The 23,297-nt window shown below is 37.3% G+C and overlaps 2 protein-coding genes across 11 annotated transcripts in view; both read right to left on the reverse strand.

The window, feature by feature from the left end:
- The window catches only part of cadps2 (Ca++-dependent secretion activator 2), a 160,604-nt gene extending 148,256 nt beyond the window's left edge, over positions 1-12,348 (reverse strand). For 6 of the 10 annotated variants that reach the window (XM_051884052.1, XM_051884050.1, XM_051884049.1 and 3 more), the window contains exon 1: positions 11,755-12,347. In XM_051884052.1, coding sequence (XP_051740012.1) covers positions 11,755-12,060 — 306 coding nt within the window. In that variant the 5' untranslated portion in view covers positions 12,061-12,347. Of the gene's footprint in view, positions 1-11,754 lie in introns of all 10 variants that reach the window. The other 4 variants (XM_051884047.1, XM_051884055.1, XM_051884054.1 and 1 more) reach the window with 2 other exon arrangements.
- Positions 12,349-14,422: 2,074 nt separating this feature from the next.
- Positions 14,423-21,827, reverse strand: slc13a1 (solute carrier family 13 member 1). The gene is made up of 15 exons (XM_051884592.1): positions 21,255-21,827; positions 20,816-20,944; positions 20,555-20,691; positions 20,265-20,452; positions 20,120-20,159; positions 19,950-20,010; positions 19,701-19,858; positions 19,423-19,542; positions 18,841-18,936; positions 18,028-18,129; positions 17,799-17,893; positions 17,597-17,691; positions 16,627-16,788; positions 16,405-16,542; positions 14,423-16,289 (listed from the first exon to the last, which is right to left on the reverse strand). The coding sequence occupies exons 1-15, from the start codon at positions 21,351-21,353 to the stop codon at positions 16,155-16,157; spliced, it is 1,755 nt and encodes a 584-aa protein (XP_051740552.1). The 5' UTR covers positions 21,354-21,827; the 3' UTR covers positions 14,423-16,154.
- Between the last annotated feature and the right edge of the window lie 1,470 nt (positions 21,828-23,297).

Raw genomic sequence — 23,297 nt, forward strand, 5'->3', positions numbered from 1 at the left:
CACGCAGCTCAGTAGAGATAAGACAGCAAAGCTGATAGATTGTCTTTGCTCTGCATAACGGCATGGCACTTTCACCACACTGCAAATTCCTGCTTGGCTTCTGGTAGAGCCTAAACCTTTTTCAGGAGAAGACAGAGATTACGTGGGTAGGTGGGTAATGGAATTACCCTATGCACAACAATTGTATTTCAGAGTTGTCGCCGCTCCACAACGCCTCATTATGCACCTGCTGTTCCCTAAAGATTCTCACAAAGCTGATTCTTCTTCAAGGTCATAACCTACCTGCAGACTCCTCGCAAACAGTAAGTAGCTCACAGACTGTCAGTGTTTGAATACTTCCTTTATACAGTACACTTGCCCCAAATGTGCCTTACAGAGCAGAGTGCAAAGTGAGGTAAGCACCCACTGAACCTTGCTGTTACTTCCTATCATTGCACTGCAAGGAGATGGCCTTACATAACACTGTGTGGAGATATGCATCTCATGGAGAGCAAAACTGACAAGGGAAGGGAAATGTGACAAAGAAGATGGGACTCTGCCTCCAGCGAGGCATCCGCCTGCCAATCTCCCCCACCAGTCAAGAACTCATCTCCCGCGGAGAAACAGAGGCAAGTCTGCTTACATAAACTAAATCATACAGCTATTCAGAAGAGGACAACAGACCAAAAAACTATGCACAAAACTGTGCCAAAGGGATTAGACATATGTGTAGGGATGAGTGGGACATCCATCAGTGTGATTTCCAGGCTGCTGTTCGCCGTCAAGAAATGGATAAGCTATCATAATAGCAAGCACATGAGTGCAAACATATGGGGCTTCTCTTCAGAAAACTGATGAACATATGAGAAAATAAAGCCGAAAAGAGACAGAAAATAGAAAGGAGGGATGCAGAGAGGAAAAGGTAGGAAAGAAATGCAGGGAGACAGTAAGAGAGAAAAGCCTCAGCCCACTTGACAGTCAGAGTGTAAAGCAAAGGAAAGCAAACAATTTGCGAGGACAGAAGCTAGCTCTCATCTGCAGGGAATCTGGCTCATAAACAGAGATTAGTTTCCCAGTGGGCAGATATTCACATTTAGATTTAGTTCTCTCATACTCATATTAGCAGTATACAAACATACTGCACGAGTAGCCATTCCTTATTTATACTTGTACCTACATGACAAATAAAAATTGGTAAATGCTATAAAACGCTTGAAGAGAGAGAGAGAGAGAGAGAGAGACCAGTTTTTGCACAGAAAAACATTGCATTGCAATCATTTCCCAAAATGTAGTTTGTGTGAAATATTACAGGATGTTAACACAGGCCAGAGATGGGACATGCTGAAGACGGACGCAATGAGCACAGATGCACCAGCAGAGAAAATACTATACTAGGTGCAGCAATCACTGTTTGCGATGCTCGAAATATTGGTAGAAAAATATAAATATTGAATCGGGTGTGGAGGCTTAATATATGAATGCATCTCTGAAAAGAAATGACTGTTTTGGAGGCATTTTCTTTTCCTCTTACCTCCATATACCTATTGTGTACAGCGGTAACCAAGGAAATGCTATATCGCTGCTGTTCCATAAGCGCCACCAACTGTCAGAGAGTGAATTGTGTTTGTAGGTATGTTTTATGTAGCATCATTTCACAAAGCTAAAGCAAAGACTACAGAACAACAAGACGCGTCACTCGTATTGTTTTGAATGGGAGAAAGTGCAACGCGCAATATGGCGGAATAAGTCCCACCTTCTAAATAAGAGCCAATCACCGATTGGTAAAGTCATCGCGTCACTGCAGCGGCCGTTAGAAGCTCTGGTTCCTATAGAAACAGTCAGACGCACAACTCCAAAATGAGACACAGGAGACTTGCCTTTAGAACTGTGCATGCGCATTAGCTTGATCCAGCCTGAAAAATACATTTTTTTGTCATGATTCGAGCATTTAGAAACAAAATTTATGAGGCAGTTGTTGTCATATTTCATTGGTTATTTCAAATATGAAATTTAATCGAAAGCTTGGCAAACAGCTTTGGAGAATTTGATGTTTCCCCATTCAAAGAGATAGGAGCTGCACTTGCATGCCTGCGAGGCTTTTCAAAGATGGCCGTCGAGTGAAATGGCTTGTCTTAAAGGAACTTTGGCTAAAGTCAGACCAAATCTTGTAATTATACAATCTAATTTAAATAAAAAACAACTGCTCACACTAGCATCATTGTTTGGAGCACAATAAATGCAGTGGTTGCCTCTAATTTCAAATGGCTACAGATATTTTTTTTGTTTAAGTCCAGTTTGATATGATTTAGTTAAGCAATATCACACAAGTAACGAGCGCAATATCACAAGAGTGCAAATGTGATATTGATTTTATAAAAGAGTTAAATAAGACGTCAATATTGTATTATATTTTAGACAATATTTGCTCAATTTTGCCAAAATATTAGCTGTAAAGCCAGAGCAGAACTGTTGTGCATCTCAGAGCAACACACAGCGGTGCTTCGTTTCTGAATGAATCTGCGTTTTGAGCGAATCAATCAGGTGAACCAATGATTCAATGACCCATTCATTAAGAGAGCCATTTACTTCGTTCCTGAAAGCTGTTTGAATGAATTGAATGAATGAATGACTCAACTGCTGTGTTTGAAATCGCACCCTACACCCTCATTCACTATTCCCTACATTACCCCACTAATATAGTCCACTTAAGGGAGTGAATGAAAATGAGTGAGTGAATTCGGACACTAAAGTGTGCTGAAAGGGCTGCTACTTTAACATAATTTGTGCTTGCTGTTTAATAATCATTTGAAACTTAGCAAACTGGCAGCTCCAGTAGTAAGATGAAAATATTTATCTTGAACTCTGTCTTGGAAACTATGTATAAATCTTAATTAATTTAATTATCACTTAAAAATGAATTTATACCAGTATGATATTACGATGGAGACACATTGGACCAGTGGTTTGGAAAATGGATGGATGAATGATTCAGCTGCGGGCACCATCTTCATTCAGGAATTAATTCGGTGCGTTACTATCACAGTGCATTATATGTATTCTCTAGCCATTGAGCGTGCATCAGTTGTACACTCGTTATTGCGGTGCATTGTGGGATTGAATGAGTGCACTCGATATCGTCCACTATGGTTTCGGACACTACTACAAATGGCTGTCCCCTCAAATAGTTTTCCATTTAAGGGTATAGGGGGCGATTTCAGACACTGCCAATGACTTTCTCATTTAGATATTTACCGTCACCTACTGGAAGTTTTAGTTTCTTATTTAGAGTATCATTTCATTAAAAAAATAATTTCATATTGTTTGCCCAAAAATAAAAAAAATAAAAAAAATAATTTACATTTACTTACCCTCATGTATTTTCAAACCTGTATGACTTTCTTTCTTTTGTGGAACACAGAAGATATTTTGAAGAATGTTTGTAACTAAAATGTTTTGGTCTGTAAATATATCTAAAAATACCAATTCAGATGCAGCTTCTGAAAAAAAAAAAAAAAAAAAAAAAAAAAAAAAACACAAAATCATGGCCTAAAAATTTGTGTAATGAATTTTATGTTAAATCAAATAAAATATTTATTTCTAATGTTACTTTATGTAATGTCTATTTGATGATTTTCTCATTTAACACAATAATGACTTTAAATTATCTTTTTGGGGTATTTCTCAGCCAAAATTGATGTGTGATTAATTAGATTAATTAATCAGCACATCATGTAATTAATTAGATTTTTTTTAAAAATGTAATCGCTTGACAGCCCTAATTCTTACATTTAAACTCTATTTGCAATTCTGCATTCGTTTGCTTCCTCAATTCAAATTAAGAAATTGAATTGAAATTTAAAATGCATTCCCAATTCAATTTTGAATGGTGCACAACCACACAAAATGGGCTCCCAATATAACCTCTCTCCTCGCTGTGTATTCATCCTGCTTCTAGCTATGCAGTATTCAATCATAAACCGACAAGCAGATGAACGAATAAGACTCTACAGGTGAAAACTCACAAAACCTGTCAAGAACAGGTAAATTTTTACCTCAAAATCAAAAGAAAAAATAAGAAGTCTGGCTTAGAATCTGACCAGCATGTCATCAAAGATTCAACCATGAATTTCCCATTACTGAAGGAGAATGTGAGGGCATCTTTCAAGCTGAAGCTGAACCGTATGGACTTTGCAACAACGCAATGGCTCAAAAAAAAAAAAATCAAATCCATAAAGGAATGGATGAAAGATGAAAGAAAGAAAACCTTAAATATCACATCTGACTGCAGTTACTAACTGTATAAGCCCCAACACATAGTGGATCTCTCGTAAGTATTTCGCCGCTTCACCCAAGTCGCATCAAACTGCCAACATTTATTGACAATGAAGGTTATTTTGTCACTGCAAAACTGTAAACAGAAACATAAGAATGTTTATTATTCTTCCTGAAAATGTGGTGTTACAATCGAACATCTTGTAGTATTACAATTCTGACAACATAATTCAGTTTATCATCTGGGGAAGTATTACACAACAGTCTTATATGAAACATTTCCCACACTGGCATATAACTGGGAGATCCCTGAAATGTGCTAACAAGGATGTGAACAGGTGCATGAGGGGATTTCTGGTTCTCTGACTCTCAATCGTGTGAGTAATCCATTAAGAATGAGTTCAAAAAATCTGATTATCAACAGATTACCTTCAACTCTCCATTAAAATGCAATTTTAATTACCTTTGAAACAGATTTAATGACGGTGTATTTTTGCTAGACAGTAATGTGCGATAATGCCTACGGGGATGTCTGTTTTATTTACAGGTGAAGCACATCTTGGCAGCTTTATTACACCTTCCACATTTCAGGTTACAGAACTAGCCAGCGGCAATAACAACATACGTTAACAACATAACTTTATGAGCTCGCTCGTGCCCCTTCAGATTTTTAAGCAAGAAATGCTGTAGCAGGAATCAGGCAACAGTGTCCGTCGTGTGAATATACTTGCATTTCTGCTACGCTTCTCAAATTTATGTAGGTTGATATTTTAGAATAAGAAAAAGTGATGACGTATTTAGGCCAACCCAGAAGTTAGCAACACACTGGTTCCCTTTGACAAAAACTCAATAGGATAGTGCCAAGACTAAAGGCCTGTTCACACCAACGACGATAACTATAAAGATAACGATAAAGATATAGTTCTAAAAATCGTTCTCAAGTCTAATTCGCTGCTAGTTCCTTTGCGATTTTCCTATGGGGTTTTATAATGGGGTTTTTCAATTTTAATAAAATAAAGCCTGTGGTAAACATAACTTGATGATACTTTGGAGACATTGCAACGTCAGCAACCCTACAGCAATGAAATCAAGAAACTCGGGCTGTGCGATTTTAGTGCATTTCTTTCCTTCACAGCGGTGCGCTTTTGTTCCTCCATAAAGCCCAAACAACATCGAGATCAGCAAGATTAGTGATTGTCGTAAAATACAGTCTTTCTGTTGCTAAACTGCATGACATGCTTGATAATATAAAGAGTTATTAAAAATGCATTAAGCCGCAAGAGTAATACTGTTCCCCAAGCAGCTTTCTGTGTGCACGCTCCGAGACGGAGTGGAAGACGGAAAAGCAAGATGAACTTTGAGCTTCTTGTGCCTAAACAATTAAAAACACAGAAATACGTCAAAATGCCCGGCTTAGTGAGTATTCGCTTAAACACCGTCAGTTATGTCTTAAGTGAACATAAACAGTTGGGAAATAAGTCGCATGTGTAACAGTATATTGGATCCATGCATTCAGTTTTAAAGTGACAGCAGCCTAATATTCCTGCTGCCGCCTGTGTTATTAATGTTAATCAAACTACAAAAGACAAACAGAAAATCAGTCACTGCTCTTTAGTAGATTTAGTAGGATTAATCGATATTTAATTTATACAGTGAAGACTATGAAAGCTGTTCCTAATCACCTTTAAGAGAGGGAATGGAATATGTTGCACATGTTACTTGCCAATAAAAAAAATAAAAAAAGAGCTGTCAATTCATGGTACTTTTTTAAACTTAAAATACATTGTTGTTAAGAATAGTTGGCTTGTTATTTATTTCGGTGATCGTATTGAACAATACTGCTTCCAGTGATCTGTAATCGACCCTAAAAATCCTGATCGGAGCACCCTTAGCCCACTATCCCATCTTATACTTACTAAGATGTTAAAAAAAAAAAAAGTGCTTTTCCTCTTTGGTCATCTCTTATCTGACTGACGGCACTAAGTGAGCCAAGGGAACCATGTGAACTAAAAAAAACATGAAAAAAAAAAATCTTATCTTGGAATAAGCTATAAGACTATATAAATAGCCATAACAATCTCCCTTTAAGCCAAAATGCAAGAAAATCTCCAGTATTAGTTAGTACACAAGCTGAATCAAAAATGCATTCAACCTGTATGTAGTATATTTTTGCATGTTTTAATCCAAATGAGGCTTCACGACACATTCAAGATGCCCACATCCAAATCCATTGTTTGTTCGCACTGAATTTCAGTCTAACAGCATGTGCTCCAAATAAAAGCTCTGCAATGCACTTGAATGACACAAAAGTGGCTTGATAGCATGATGGCTTTGGGAAAAAAAAAAAAAAAAACATAAATGTTGGCTTCATTTAGCCCAAAGCTACTTGTTACGAAGACTGTATATAAGAAAGAAAAACACTTTAAGAGAAGTCAAAAAAAAAAAGAAGGTTAAATTCAAAGAGGGCGAAACTATAATGCTAGTGCATGACCGTTCATATACCTTTTGATAGCAGGCTTACAAACTCTGAAAGGCATTGGGTTACTTTGACAGCGTGTCTGAGATTAAAGCAGCACCATAAGATTATGTATAATAATGCATTCAACATATGTAAGATCTTGTACAAAGTCATCCAGACACTCTGGACAGCTCAAAAGACAAAAGATGTGTATGTATCCCTAGTGACTGTAAAGGGGTAACCGGCAGAATACTTACACTGACTTTCTTCTATCATGTGGAGTGGCATATTATCAAAAGTGAAGGATGGCTGATCACATGCTGCACAGTAAAGGAGACCTCTGACTACCTGTATCATATCCATGAGGAAAATAGTGCCTCAAGGAATACTTGAATAGCACCTGATCAGATCTGCAAAGCCAGAAGGTTACCTTCTCATTTAGGCAGCAAAGATATTTCTCTGAGCCATGACAGAAAAATCAATAATCTGCCCCTAGCTACTCTCAAGATCTCCTCCAACTGAGAATATTTATTCAACAAAGAATAAAGGTAGAGTTATTTCTTCTCGATTTTACGTATAAGTAAGGGTGATACTTGTGTCGTCTGACTTTTACGGGGAGGCCACGTTGTGCCCTTAAGCATTTTGATTGAACAATATGCAATAATTCTAAGTTCAATAGGAGGTCATGGGGTCTTATTGGACATGTATATTTCAGTTCTGCTCTTGTACTATATGACCAGGAGGATCATATAGACTCATATTTGTGAACACTGTAAAGCTTCTGACACTATCTAAAGAAATAATCTTAATAAAAAACATGTACACTTACAAATTTAGCCAACTATCAGACAAAAAAAAAAAAAAAGAGAGAGAGAGAGAGAGAACTCTGAAGCTAAAAAATGTACACAATCACCTTCAAGATTGCTTCTGACGGTTTCAAACACCTTCTTTACAAATTCTTACAATATTCATTTGCGAGCAATTTTCAACCGCTCGTGGATAAATCCAAGCTGAATATGTGTAGGTGGGCCTCTCTGCCTTTATCTCTTGTAGGTCACATTAACTTGGTCAAAATGGTTATTCTGCCTAAATCATTATGGTTTACATATAGAGGCTCTATTCACATGCCTATCTCAAACAATTACTTTTCCCCCCATCCAGTTCAGACCCTGCATTTCACCTTTGGTCGTCTAATGGTCTTCTCAAGATTAATGACCTCTACGAAGAGGGAGTATTTGCCTCGTTTTCCTTCTTATCTAAAAAGTATAACCTACCCAACCATCACTTATTTTGGTTCTTCCCAATTAGACAGTTTATACAGAAGCCGTTTCCTCACTTTCCTAATCGGAAACACATACGGACAACTTTCTGGCTTTGAATGTCTACCTTAGGCATCTAAACTCAATCAAGTTTCTCCTCGCCAAATCACCATGAACACATGATCATTTTGAGGAAAGGGCTCTATTTTCTTATGTGCATAACAAAATTATGATTCAGAGGTATTTCTCAAGCTTTCTCAGAAGAAAAGGTTAAGATTAGCACTTGGAATTGGAACGTAATTTACATGTTTCACAGGTGCAAAGTTGATAATAGGTTATTATCAGTCCTTTTTTAACAGTTGCTTCTATTTCCAGCTTTAGAACAGTATATGCATTAAAAAGAATCTAAAAACACTAATAGGTCGAGTCCAAAAGCTGTCTATGTTAGAGGTAGTGGGTGTGTGCTGGTAAAAATAGCATCTGTGCTTGTTCTCATAAGTGATTCTACATTAGACCAAGAGGAGACAAAATATTTCAAAACAAAGCTGCTGTTCAACGATATACATTAAAGCTTTTGTTCTCTTATTTACTTCCTATTATGCAAAATTCACTTTTACATGGTGTTTGAACATAAACATGGGCTGGCAGTGTGTACACACCCACCCTATAATCGTAAAAATCCACCCACTACTTTTTTTATTCCCCATAAATCATAAACTGGGTCTCAAAATGAGTTGTTTGCATTTCTATGCATTGTGATGCAGTCTGCCATGTTTATCTCCTCGCTAGAACAGCTAGTAGAAACTCAAGAATGTGTAAATGTTCTGTTAATGGCTGTATCAATAGAGTACCTCAGGGATGACGTGTTTTTGTAGGCAAAACCCGGAAGCAAGTTAGTATTTTAGGACTTCCGGTTCCATCACCCCGAAGTCAATGAGTTTTTTTGAATGGGTTTTTGCTAAATCGCCTGAAATAAGGTCTGTGGTTATCAAAGCCTCTAAATATTTTCACGTTTTGATCAATGACATAAAACACACCAGTTATAACCTGCTTGTGATTTTTTTAAACCTTTATTGTGTCTTAAAAACGGCGGTTGTTAACAAATTGCTAAAAGGGACTACTTCCTTTGGTGGGGACTTTAGACGTCATCATGACAAACAGGACATTTGGACAGCATTTCTCATGAAAAAGTGGATGAGTATTCATACACAGCACAGATCATAATCAGCGAGCATGTTTTTAAATAAAGTTGTTTTCTAAATAAAGATGGAGGAAGTTTGGTGGTGGTGACGTTGATCCGCGACCATGGTGTGCTGTAGTCCGTTTATAGCCTACTGTTAGCTTTTTATATCTGACGACTTTATTTAGGCTTCAAAATGTATAAATGTTGTGTTAACTTGTAAAGATTATCTTGACAGACAAAACATGTAAGTGTCATAACCCTTTGTTAAACACAGAGCTTATTTTTTGCGATTTTCCAAAAGTCTATAGGAAAAATGCATTTGCTTTCGATCGAGGGAACCTGTGCGCCGCTAACTTCCGGGTTGGCCTACAAAAACACGTCATCCCTGAGGTACTCTATGAATGCAGAACTCGTTTTTACATTCCACTGTGCTACTTTTCCATTGTTTTTCTAAGTAAATGCGCTAGACGGACATGTTTGACCGTTGCGCTCGCTTCTCGCACAGAAAGCGGCATTCTAAAAATGCAGCGCTCACGTTTAACTTTAAAAAACATGTCTCGACACCTTGCATTTTCAACTGCCCGCATCTCACATTTTAAGACACAAAGACATGTTGTGCGTGAATGGCCCCGAATGGGAGAAAAAACACAAGGTCTGTCTAGTGCATTTGCAGCGCAGTGGAATGCAAAAATGTGTTCTGTGTACTGTCTCTCCTGTTTTGTTATTGCTGGAGTATCCGAGGCACGAGATGTAAAGGCTCCGCCCTCTTCTTGAAAGGTGGGCGGGGAGCAGCAGCTCATTTGCATTTAAAGAGACATACAAGAAAACAGCATGTTTTTGCATCCACCCAAAAAGGGGTATTTTGGGTATGGTATAATAAATGATCTGTGGGGTATTTTGAGCTGAAACTTCACAGACACATCCTGGGGACACTTAAAACCTGTATTACATCTTGTAAAAGGGTCATAATTTAAGGGGATATTTCATCCAAAAATGTTCTGTCATCATTTACTCACCCTCATGTTAAGCCTGAAAATGTTGATTATCTAGACTTTCAATGGATGGTCAAAAATAAAGATTTTTTTTTAAATTTTCTCATCATTTGTGTTGTGAAGATGAATAAACGCATTGGTTTGGAATGACAGAATTTTCATTCTCCGCACAATATACACGACAAAAAAATGATATTAAAATGACCATGACCAAGAGTGATCATTTACTTTTTTTTCCCCTAAGTCATCTTATTATCCATCACATCTGCAAGTACTTGTGAAATGAAGACAATTTGGTTGCCCTGAGGCAACGTGGTGCAACATTCACTGTAAAAATGAAAAGATACTTGAGGTAACATTTGGGGTTCCTCAGTCTGCCACACTGGCAGAACCCTCTTGAGAGCCTCTAGGCATCCTTCTGAAGGTGCCTCAAATATTGTGTACACACAGAAGTTCAAAATATGTTTCAAGTGCCTCAAAGCATTTCCTTTCTGATAGGGTTACTGAGAGGATTATTGACAGTCTTTAGAGTTCTTGCATGAAGTTGCATGTTCCTCAGAGAACTGACCTTTCGAAAGGGTGCATAGAGGTTATCTAAATAAGCCTACCAGTGTGGTAGTCCGAGAACCCCAAATAGACCCTGAAATTATAATATCTATATATCTATATATATATATATATATATATATATATACACACACACACACACACACATTTTTTTTACAGTGATACTGCACCATATTGCCTCAGGGCAACAAATTCATTTTGTACACATTTTTAAGCACATGAAGCATATAATATGACAACAAAATGGTTAAATATGAAGAGATGCCATAAAGCAATAAAAAGTTTTTCTTGGTCACACTACATCCTGGTGGTCATTTTAAGATCCTTTTGCACATTTTTGCTCTGGAGAACTGCCTTCAGAAAAGCTATTTAATTGTTTTTTTCCTCACATCATAAATAAGTCATATTTGTATGCTATGCTATTTACGCTCTGATGAACATTGTGCATATTGCAGCTGTCATGTTATATGTTTTTTATATGTATTATTCATTATTAAAGTACTTTAGAATTTACATTATAGGTGAATTTAGGTAAAAAGTTAAGAGTAAATTCTATTAGATTGTCATGTTGCAGTTAATGTAAAATCTATTTCTAATATTTAGTAGAATAATTTTTTTTACTTAAGTTAACATCACTCAATTTCACTACACATTTTAAATAAATAAAAGCATGAAAAGGATTTGTTAAAGGAAGTATATCTTTTGCACACAACATTTTCTAACTTCAAAATATCTGCAGAAGAGAGGGTTAAAGCGTGGCACTAACCTTTACTTGCACTATTTTCAACAATTTAGCTTAATCCTCCAAATAGTTTGATAGCTGACACAGGTATGAGCACAGTAAACAAACACCTTTCGAGTCATTCAAAAGTGTGATGCTCAAGAACTTGCAGTTGTCAATCTTACAAATCTTTTTAAAACCTGTAAAAAGTGCTTTTCTCTTGTATAAAGCAGCGGCGATATCAATGGACTGAGGTAAATGCGGCACGCGCGCATTAATTTAAAGCGCGAAATATTCTAAACAGTGGATTAACGGTCACTCACCTTCTGCTGACGGCGAGCCATATCTGTGGGCTGTTTGGCGTTAAATGGGTAAGCGATACATCTCAACACAAACACATAAATCTGTAGTTTATTTTTTCTCTCCGCTTCCTCTTTCTTAAGTCTCTCCTGCTCGGTTTTGTCCGCCTCAGCGGGCGAAGGAACCGGTTCCTTGGTTTGGGTTCGCGGGGCGTCCGGCGTCTTTTCGGGTTTGGGACTCTTTTTAACAGGTTTCCCAGTTTTAACGGGCGGTTCGTCCTCAGGTGGTAGTTCTCCCTCAGATTCATCGCTGGAGGACGGGTCCAGCATAGTCGACACTCAAGAGGCGACAACTCCTCACAGCTGTGGGAAATGCTAGGAAACCCGAGAGGTTTCTGACGACCTCGACCACAAAAAGCTGAGTTTTTTTCTGAGAGAATGTCAAAATGTGTCAGTCGCGAGACTTTTGAGGGCGGAGTCAATCCGAGAACGATTCGGTGACGGTTGGATTGAGCCACATTCTTTTTTTTTTCTCTCGTGAAGAGAGCGCGAGCGTGTGGAGGTTAGTGCAGAGTTATGCGAGACAGGTAGGCAACCTGTGGCATTGACAACATGCAACACGTGGGAGGTTCCCTTCTTAAAGGTGCAGTCTGTAGATACCGATACAACTTAAATGCTTTTTCATGTTAATTGTTACACCAAAATAAATTTTTTAGCGCTTTGATATTCATTTCGATTGATTATAAATATAAATGCTGACAAACAAGCTGCAGTTATCTGTGCATAATGTATCTCCCAGTCTTTTGGCAGGAAATTTATAGATAGAAAAGATAAACATTTGAAACGGTAGTAGAAAAAAACTAAAATATATTTTATTAACATACAAATACATATATTAATTAGTGTATAATTCACAAAAAAATATAAAAAGTCCTGCTGTGCAACAGTAAGAAATAAAATTTAAAGTCAGCATGAAACGGAAGTTGTGATAGTCTTTTCTTCCCTATTGTGACGTATATCCGAGTGAAACAGCTTCTCAAACTAGAAAAAAATGTAGGGCAGGACTTGATTTTGTCCTTCGGGAAGTGATTGGATCATTTTCGCTTGCTATTGTTGCGATCTCATGACAGGTTGTGTCTGCAAAAGGGAAGTTATTTTGATTAAAGATTAGATTTTAAAATATTCCATCAACTGAATGATTGACAGCAAAGTGAAAAACATTACAGCCATTACAAAATGTACCCTACATTTTGTAATGGCTGTAATCTTTTTCACTTTACAGCCTCATTTTTTTTCACAGATAATTAAATATGGTGTCTGCCCTGACTAAAGCAACCTTTTCACTGCTGACAATGAACCAGAAGTCATTCATTTCTAATGGAGAGTCACACAGGGGCTTGCTACCATCTGTGAATGCAGGATTTTTAGGTCTAAATTGTGCTTCAAGGTGTGTTTAAATATTTTAACCTTTTCAGACCGCTCAGTATGCAACTCAATTTTTGTCTACCTTTACCAAAAACACTTGCTTCTTCTGAAGAATAGACAAATATCTTCAATAAAAGGAGAGTAAATGCTCCTAGTGTTGCGCTCCTTTATTTGAGTGATCAACAAAAACATCTGTATGGGTGAAAAGGTGGCTTCAGAAATAAATTGAGAGTTTACTATACGACTATCACTAGGGGGCGAAATGCAACACTCGTCACAGGTCACAGACAGTGAAAAGGCACCTTACCCAGTGTCAATGGAAAAAAAAACCTAATAAAATCATAGAAATTTTATGTGGAAAATATCTTAACGATAAAAGCAAACCACTGTTCATATTCAGCTTGCTGACCCGTGTACCCAGGGAGAAATTATATGACGGTGATGACTCACAATAAGGTCTTGGAGAAAAGCTATTCCTAATTGTTAAACTCAATAGTCCTTGCACCATAATTAAGTATATAAGAAATAAGTATTAAATAACACATAATAAGATTAGACCCTTCAGACAGGCTGTCATTACCTCAGACACAACTGAACAGTGACCTTGAATTACAATGGCTGCAGGATCCAAGCATGAATTTTCATAACGTGGGTGGTTTGCAGAATTAGTTCTCATCACTGCCTCGCTTTGAGAACAAATATTAACCCAAGCCCATTCAGATGACACATTATAGCCTCCTATTTTGTTTTAAATTAGCTCTAAAGTCTTATATGTTTTTATTATTATTCCGTTTTCCCCCTAATTAAAATGGAAAGAAATTATTTTGTTAAGATAGATACTTTCAGTGCTGTTTCTGTGTAGGTGCATTACTTGTATCCAAAAAAGCCTCCACTGCAGACAAATAGATGACAATTTTTCTCTGTAACCTCATTTCATCAAAGCTAATCTGCCTTTTGAATCTCTTTGATAAGGCTGCCACCCAGACTAGATTTGTCAAAACATTTAATTTTGGGATTTAGTAATTAGAGATGAGACAATCCACCCAGTGCACAGTTCAATTAACATTGATACAGATGTCAGTTTTTTCAATTGTTTTTTAAAGTCAGTATGAATTCCAGCTAGAACATGATGACTATGAATGATTCTAGTTGTATATTATTTAAATGTTTTTTTCTTGCAAAAAGAGTGAAACACGTGTCCAGTTCAGACTGACTTGTCTTTGTGTTGTTGACAAATAATTCACACAAAGAACACACAGACATAAAGTAACTGTCTCACAGTTTTAGTCGTAACAAGAAACATCTCACAAGAAGCACATATGAGCAATAGATGTTATCAAAACTCAATGCTGAGTTTCCATGCAGTATTCTGTGAGGTGAATTTTAAAATAGTATTGAAACAAACAAAAACACATTGTAGATTTAAAAAAAAAAATGTCTATGTTCTTTGAACTACAGTAGTCAACATTTGAAGTGGATCAAAAAAGTTCATCAAAGTTGTGCTAAGAAGAAGGTTTTAGGACAACTTTGATGAAAGGTTTTGATCCACTTCAAATGTTGACTACTGTGAAAAACTAAAAACTATCGAATACTCTGACTGACTCCCTTGAAACTCAACAGGAGCAAAAGCTAGGAATGCCCACTTTTTGCAAGAAGCCAAACAGCTGAGTAACTCACCTAAAATCAATAGCTATTATTTGCTGGCCACTGTTGTGTGCAAGTTTGTGTTAAGTCAGTGTCTAAAGTTGAACATTTTTTGTCTGTCTCTACTTTTGATCTCTTTTGTTCACAATGTAATGTCAACATTCTACTTATACAGTTCACTTATCTGTATATATGTACATGCTAGAGTGTAACAAAATATATACAATCATATAAAACATTAAGTGCTATGTTAACCGATGGGACGAAGCCTGTCATGCAAATTCTGCTTAAAGCTTAAGAAATATTTTTTATATAATACATTTTGTATAAACATTGCACTGTTGAATTGTGCACATACATTGTTCACCAAAGCATCCTGTTTTAAACAGCTTTTACTAGTCTCTTTGAACCTCTCAAAAGAGTAAATGGCAAAAGGAATCACAGACTTGAGACAATGATCACAAAGGCCCTGTTTACACCTGGTATTAAGATGCGTTTTGGTCGATCGGATCACAAGTAGACGAGTGAGACACATTCCCATTTACACCTGGTGTTTTAATCTTTTGTTTTCTCTTTTGTCCACTTTTGACCATTTCTGATTTCTTTGAGGGGAGGGTAGTGGGTAAATGTATGGGCTTTTTCAGATCTAAAATGGACGAAATAAGCTCACACAATTTACATATGAACGCGACCGGAGACGACAGAAAAACATACGGCGAACATCAGCTTCCGTTTCTGCTCTGACAGCCGCAAGAATGCTGTGAGTGCATGTTAGAAATCAGGAATGGTAAGAGAACTTTGTGCTTGGTACGTTTTTCATCTTCAAACCAAACTTAGGTCTTCAGCTGACAAAGTTTAATGCATAATGTTTACACATTAGGTCAATAGGTGAAGAGTAGGGGTCTTTTGTGGTTGTTCGAACACATTTGACCACGAGCGTCTACACTACGAAAGCAATCCGGTCGAATGCGTTTTCGACTACCTCTGGAAGTGTTCGAAAGTGGACAAGCTCAAAACACCATTTACACCTGTATTTAGTGTCGTACACTTGTAATTGGTTTGACGAAAACGCTTCTTAATACCAGGTGTAAACAAGGCCAAAGATTATTAAAACTGCTTATAATACAAAAACATATAAACAATGACGTTCAAACTGAACATCTCCTGGAACCCAAACCATTCAGTCTGATGTATTTCTAAAGGCAAGCTGGTCATGCCTTCTTGTCCAAGTGATCCAAACAAGTAAAACATTTGGATTGTGGACTTTGCCCTGTTAACAGTTAAACCAACTGCGAGGGATCCCATGTAATTTTAAAACTAAACTGTTCACATTTCTATAATTTTCACAGTGATGGTCATACTCCAGTGTTGTTTACCACTGGTGCCCAGTCTGGGTAGGTGTCCAGGTTAAGCAGAGGTGTTCCCCATGTTGTGAGAGCTAATAGGACTGTAAGAATGCCTATAACGTTTACACCCAGACCTGCCTTCACCTATAGTGACAAGGAAACCATACAAAGCTTAGTTACTATATAAGTATTTACCTTGGATATATTATGAAATTTACAACGCAAAATACTTGCAAGGAACAAAATCATAGGGACTCACCATGTCCATGCTTGTCAGATGACCATATGTGAAGACAATGGCATTAGGAGGATTAGAAACTGGAAGTAGGAACGAAAAGGACACAGACAGGGCCGTGGGAATCAGCATGTACAGAGGGTTGACTCCAATTGCCTCAGCCTGACAAAGATGTTGAGAATAGCCCAATAAAGTTAAATGAAAGTAACATTCATTATATTTTACATATATTGAAATAGCACGTACCAAGGGGGCCAGTATAGGCAAAAAGATTGTCATTGTGGCAGCATTGCTGGCCACCTCTGTGATAGAGGTGACAATAAGGCTGGCAATGGTGACGGTGGCTAAAGGAGGAAGGCTTCCCAAGGGAGTCAGCAATTCAGCAACCCAGGACGATAAACCAGAAATCTGTCGGGTGAAAAATAACAGAAACTTGTCAGATCATCTTTAAAAGGTGAGTGAAAGTGTCCAGCCAAGATATTCATGAACTCAAACGGAATTGCTTTCAGAAATGTACCAACATCTCTTTGTATGCTTGTCAACAGAGTCTGGAGTCGTAATTTAGCTGTTTGTCAAGATATGGTATCCAGACAGCCCGATATTGCATATGGAGAATGCAGCACAGTAGTCACCCTTTCTGCTTTGAAGATTTTAAAAGACTGGACTTGCCATGACATTTGGGTGTCTGGATCAAAACAGCGCTGGAGCCTTGATGATAAGACCCCACCCCAGCCCACCTACACCAGGAGAATATTAAGAAGTAGACTCTCTTGTTTCCAATTTTTGCGACTGACATGAAGAAGGAGCCGTTATGCTGAAATGACGTGCTTCAGTGCCAGTCTTATAATGGAGGCATGTAATTAGCTTGAATGGAACGTCAAAGCAGACAGAGGGTGACACAGTAAAATTGTTGTTCTCCTCGCAACGTTAATGGGCTGCACGCTGTTACGAGGCTTTGATGTGATCCGTCTTTTCATTTATTTCTTTTAAAAGGAAATTAATGTTTAAGATTATTAGTAAAGGGAACAATTGAGCTGTCCAGGGCTGTCCAAAGCCACCAGTGAATTAGACTGGCCTGTTTAATTGAATCCAGGCCTGTTAAAGAGGACCATTAATCGATTCATCTATTAATGCGGTTTTGCACTTTTGTATTCATTTCTCTCTTTTTTTTTTCTCTTACAGATATAATTGGGTTTCCATTAAATCATGATCCTACCTTTGTGCCTTCAGCCAAAGCAAAACCGCCACCCACGAGCAGACTGATCTCCCATGGCATACAGGCCTGGAAGTCTTTCCACGTTATCAAGGCCTCTGTCACAGGGATCGACAACGTTAATCAGAAACAAAACTGCTGATAGTGAGCCTCTAATCATTTTGAAGGTTTTCACACATGCACAAAGATAATGAGTAAGCTGTACCATAGTGATCGGCTTTTAGTTTGTGTGCAGGGATGAGGAAGAACATGAAACCCAGCAACAGCGCTACAGTGGCATCCGTAGCATAACCTTGGTAACTGAAGAAATAACAACATACAAAGGATAAATGAGAAGTCTAAATGCAAGTATTGAAAACAATGATGACTTCTGACGTGCAGTAGTTATCTGTACATCTACATCAAAAGAAGTTGAAAAATATAAATACACTCACTTAGGGAACAGTGATGACCAGCCTGGCATGAAACCTGGGTTTCTCGTAAACCACAATATTGCCATCAGAATGAAGATGATCAAGGTGATAATCTCCTGGCATCTGGATCAGAAGAGAAACAGTAATATAGAGAAATGGTCAGCAACTCAGGCATCTCATTACACTAAACACTGGAATACACTACATGGCTTTTGCCCCAATTTGCAGTCTGGAGGAGTCAACAATAGTTCTGCAGATTTTGGGCAGACAAGGATGACAGATTTCAGATAAATCCATCTAGTCACAGGATATCTAACATGTTTTGATATTTTGAGACTATTTTAAAACATATATTGTATATATCTCCTAGCAACGAGATGCGTGTTTCTGTGTGAGTTTGTTGTGTTCAGAACAACTTGAAAGTATGGTAGTCAGTGATCTTCACTCATTTAGTGAATAATGCCTAGTGTTTTAAAAGTTGTGTGGTGTATTCTAGCTTTAAAAAGAAATAACCTATCTATGATACTAATCAAAATAATAAAGACATAATCAGGTCTCAGAATCCTTCTAAATTTACCAAATTGGCACACTTTGACACATAATTCATATATTATTTGTATTACTATAATATTTAAAGGTAAGGATAAGTGTTAGGGGATAGGACTCCCACTGTTCGAGAAAAAAAAAAAAAAAAAACCTAACCCAAAATCATGTCAATGGTTGAGCAATACATGGGGACAAATACATTATTTATTTATTACATATTTGGGAAAAAATAAGTCAATTTCACACTTTTAAGAGCCTTCTAAAAAAAATTAAAAGAAGAATTCCAACCTTATGGGCCCCAGTGAGTTGTACTGATCCCGAAGCACTCTGGCAGTGATTTTTTCCTTTTCGGTTTGCTGTCTGGTGCACAGACTGGCACGAAAGCTAGAGATGGATGGAGAAGCAGATGTACTTTTATTGTTTGGTTCATTCACTGCCATTTCAATGCATACATGTAGTTAATTTTAATGAGTGGAAGAATTTACTGTAATCTCTGTATATGACAAAAATCTATTTAAACTACGCATACGAACAATCACATCTCTTGTCGTGACGCCGTGCGTCCATGTTCTGTGATTGATTCTTCATCAGGGAAAGAAGAAAATCTTGACAGTTGTGAGATGAAGAAGTCTGCTCAATAAAACATGATTATTCTAGAGCGATGAGATCAGGAGGCTGTGAGTGAGACGCTGAGCAAAAAGAAGAAGATTGAAGACAGAGGAAGCAGAAGTGGTGAGGTGGGAAAAATGCAAATGGTAGCGTGATTTGAAATGATGAATTTGAATGAAATCCTAAGGCAAAGAGTAAAAATGAGGGACATAGAGGGGTCAGGGAACGACTTATTGAATAGAAGACATTACGATCACTCACTTGGATCCGAGGAACATCCAGTGCAGGAATAGCCATGACAAAATCAGCATAATTATGCAGATGGGAAGACAAAGCACGAACCAGTTTCCAAAATTAACAATGGTGCATTCTGGGTAGTACCTGAAGAAATGTCATAAAAGTGCACAACATGCACAGTTTAGATGGTTTAGACTCACCAAATCAGATAATATAGTAGAAATAATGGGAACAGTATATATTAATATAATTAATACTAATATAGTTTCACACATCATATTAAAGGTAAGTACTGAACTCACTGATAGATGTATTCAGCAAAGATGAGGTTTGTGGATGTTCCTGATAATGTGGTCAGCCCCCCAATGGATGAGGAGTAGGCAATGCAAAGTGACAGTCCTTTGCACATCATGTGATCTTCACGGGTCCTGTACTTCCCATTATACGGTGGAGTTGGTGTCTAAAAATATTGAGAAATACCATTTTATATAAAGGTAAAGAGAAGGATTTTGTGTTTGTGCGTTTATTGTCAGTGTGCGTGTTTTACTGACCTTAACAGTTTCTGGTTCCTCAGGAGCTGTCTGAACTGGCTCCGTAATGCCTGCTTCAATGCTATAAGAGTAAAAAAAAATCTCATTCAGTTAAAAATCCATTTTCTTTTGTCTGTTGCATTTTATTTTTATTTTTGTTAAATTTTGATTTTAATTTTATACATCTTCACCTTTTTATCTTCTCAGACTGGTCATACTGGGCCTCAATATCTGAAAACAAAAGTTTAATGTTTAAATATTGCACCTTTAACTAGAAGGTTAAAGGTTAAAATGATAATTTATTACTCAAGTTAAATGAAAGCTGCACCAGCTTACCTTCAAGCTGAAGCGCAGGGTTGGAGATGCCATTTAACGCCCCCTTGTGGTCTTTGCTTGCCTCTTCATTTGCATTCAAAACCTGCTGGATCACTGCCTCCACAATTGGCATTACCATCGCCACAGTTGAGGTGTTGCTCAGCCACATGGAGAGGAAAGCACAGCCAACCATGAACCCCAGCATCAACCTGTGAAACACATTTCACAGTAAACAAGCAGTGTTTGCATCAGTCGATCCTACTATAATTCATCACAACACATCACCTATCTTGATAAAATAAAAATCTTACATGCCAGGGTTGACTCCAAGCGTAGTCACCAATCTGAGGGCAATTCTTCGGTGAAGACCCCATTTCTCAATGGCTGTTGCTAGACAGATGACCCCAAGAAGCAACAAGTGGAAGTCTTTGAAATATGTAGATGCAACCTAAAGAAAAACGGCCGGATCAATCTTGTGTTTGCAGTAGTTATCCACATTAGTATTCCAGAAATATTGTAGTCAGGTTTCCATGAGATTGTTTTCCAAGAGTAAAGCGACAAGCTCAGTGTACCTGGGAGGACTTCATGATCCCAAAAAGAGGGAAAAGCAGCGCTGGGAGAAGTGCCGTTACAGACAGAGGCAAGACCTCCGTCATCCAGTACACAGCCATTAATATCAGGATGTACGCACATTCTGCTTCCTAGTGGACATGATATCAGTGTTTATATCCATTCAGAAGAAAAACATGTCTATCAAAATGTCTTTTTGCAAAAAAAATGGCTTTTTGTTTGAAAGTGATATGAGAGAAAAAGACAAAGTTATTTTTAAAGGCATTTCAAAGGCAAAAAGGATGTGCCAAAGTATTTCAGAAAATGTGCAATATGATATAAGAAAAGTTTTGCTTCATTGTTCTTACTTCATTACATTAGTTTTACTCACAACAAAAAATTAATTTTAACATTATTCTCATTCAGAGTTGACAGAAACACATGTGTTCAAGCATGTCTTACCTTTGTTTTGATGACCAGTGGCAGCGGTAGTAATGCCAGTGGTGTGCTGATGATGATTAGGGGTTTCACGAAGCTCCAAGAACATCTAAGCTGCCTCATCCTTTGGCCGAAACGGAGTCAACTCAGGGACTTTGTCTTATGATGGCCTTTAAATAATGTGCCGCTGATTAATCTTTGCCCTGGTGCCATCCGCATCCACTGTTACTGGTCCATTCCGGGCATGTCATAAAGCATTATGGCCATGGAGATTAAGCTTTAAGATTAGACTCCTGCCACTCATAGCTCGTGTAAGTCCCTCCAAACCCGATCCATTTATGTTTACATTTTACGACCAAAGTTAACAACAAATTTGCATATGAGGTTATAAAAGCAAAAGCATTATAAACATAAACCCACTGACACGAGACATTGCCACAGACAATGACCTGGAATTCACATCTTTTTCTCTTAACAGCAAACGTCATCACCTCTTCCCTTATTGGGCCCTAATCTGGCGCTGCACTGGGGTCTGTTAAACAACAACCTGGGAGACTTCATAAACACACACTCTTTTAGAAATCACACAGCAGGCGATAATCCGTACTGGGGTTTGTTTCCAAAGAATTAGAGTTGATCTGTGGGAGGAAGAGGAATATTTATGGAAACATAAAATAAAAATACATTAAAATGAAAATATGTAAACTCTTATTTCAAGCTTTTACTGTAATGCTCGCAATTTTGTATGAAAGCCCATTTCTGGCTTGCAGTAAAAAATCATTTTAAATAAAATAAAAAAGTATTATTTACAATATTTCTCACAATTGTAACTTTCTTACGATTGCGACTTTATATCTTACGATTGCAATTTTTTTCTCATAATTGCTACTCTCTTGTAATCACAACTTCACATCTCACAATTATTTAATTCCAAACAATTCCAACTTTATTTCTTACAGTTGTGACTATTTATGTATAATCATGACTCTATTTCACAATTGCAAAATTTCTATTCCACAAATGAAACTTTATTTCTCGTAATTGCGACTTTATCTCACAACTTCAACTTTATTTCTTACTTTAATCTTTATCTTACAATTGCTTTTTATTTTTAACTGAGGCAGAAAAAGGCTTCCATAACTTTGTGAATCATATAATGTAAAATGTGCCAATGGAAAACTTGAAAATCCAGTGGAAAAAGTTACAAGGAGTTGGCCTATGACCAGCTGTAATGTCCAATCCATCTGAAGGTGTTGAGGTTAGTTGATGCTTATTGAAGTTATGACTTCATGACCTCCCTTTACGATTGTCATTTCACAGTCAGGATCACCAAGGATCTGAAATGCAAAATGGTGTTTCCTTGAAACATCATTGGATAACTTGGGCTCAGTGTTTTTACAGAACACTTACTTTATCCCTCGCACTATTACACATTAATCGCAATCCTCAAGCTTTCTCTAGGAACAAACAGAAGAACTCTATCAGAGATTACATAAAACTCCACAAATTAGTTATCAATATGAGCATTATAAAGATCAAAAGCCTATTCCAGTGTTCAAAGATTACAAAAGATTGCACAATACTGGTGGGAAAAATAATGGAGAAAATCTTGACTCACCTTTGACTTACTTTATTCATACACAGACAACTTAAACGAAAAGATCGAACAATAACCTAACAACATCATGTTGCTCTCAGAGCCCACCCAGTTTTTCATAATACCTTCATTTCAGCAAACAAAAGTGTTTTCTTTGTGAAAGTAGGATTACAGTAACCATTACAGTTTTTAAAGATGCAGGAACCTGCAAAAGATTGTGTTTTTAAATGAAAAATGCTGATATTTCTCTTATATTCAACAAAAAAAAAGTTCTTTCATCTGCATCACAACAACCAATCAACAATAAACTGACAACCTGTTTTTCACATGTATCCTCTACCCTATTAGCTGCCTTTTTTGTTATCAGTTCCGTCTAGTTTTAAAGTTTGATTATGTATCATTATTTTTCCTTACTGGATCACAGAAAGACAGAGATAGGGTTTGTGCCAAAGAACATGATAAGCCAAATG

Source organism: Ctenopharyngodon idella, chromosome 24 (genome assembly GCF_019924925.1).
Source record: "Ctenopharyngodon idella isolate HZGC_01 chromosome 24, HZGC01, whole genome shotgun sequence".
Taxonomy (NCBI): domain Eukaryota; kingdom Metazoa; phylum Chordata; class Actinopteri; order Cypriniformes; family Xenocyprididae; genus Ctenopharyngodon; species Ctenopharyngodon idella.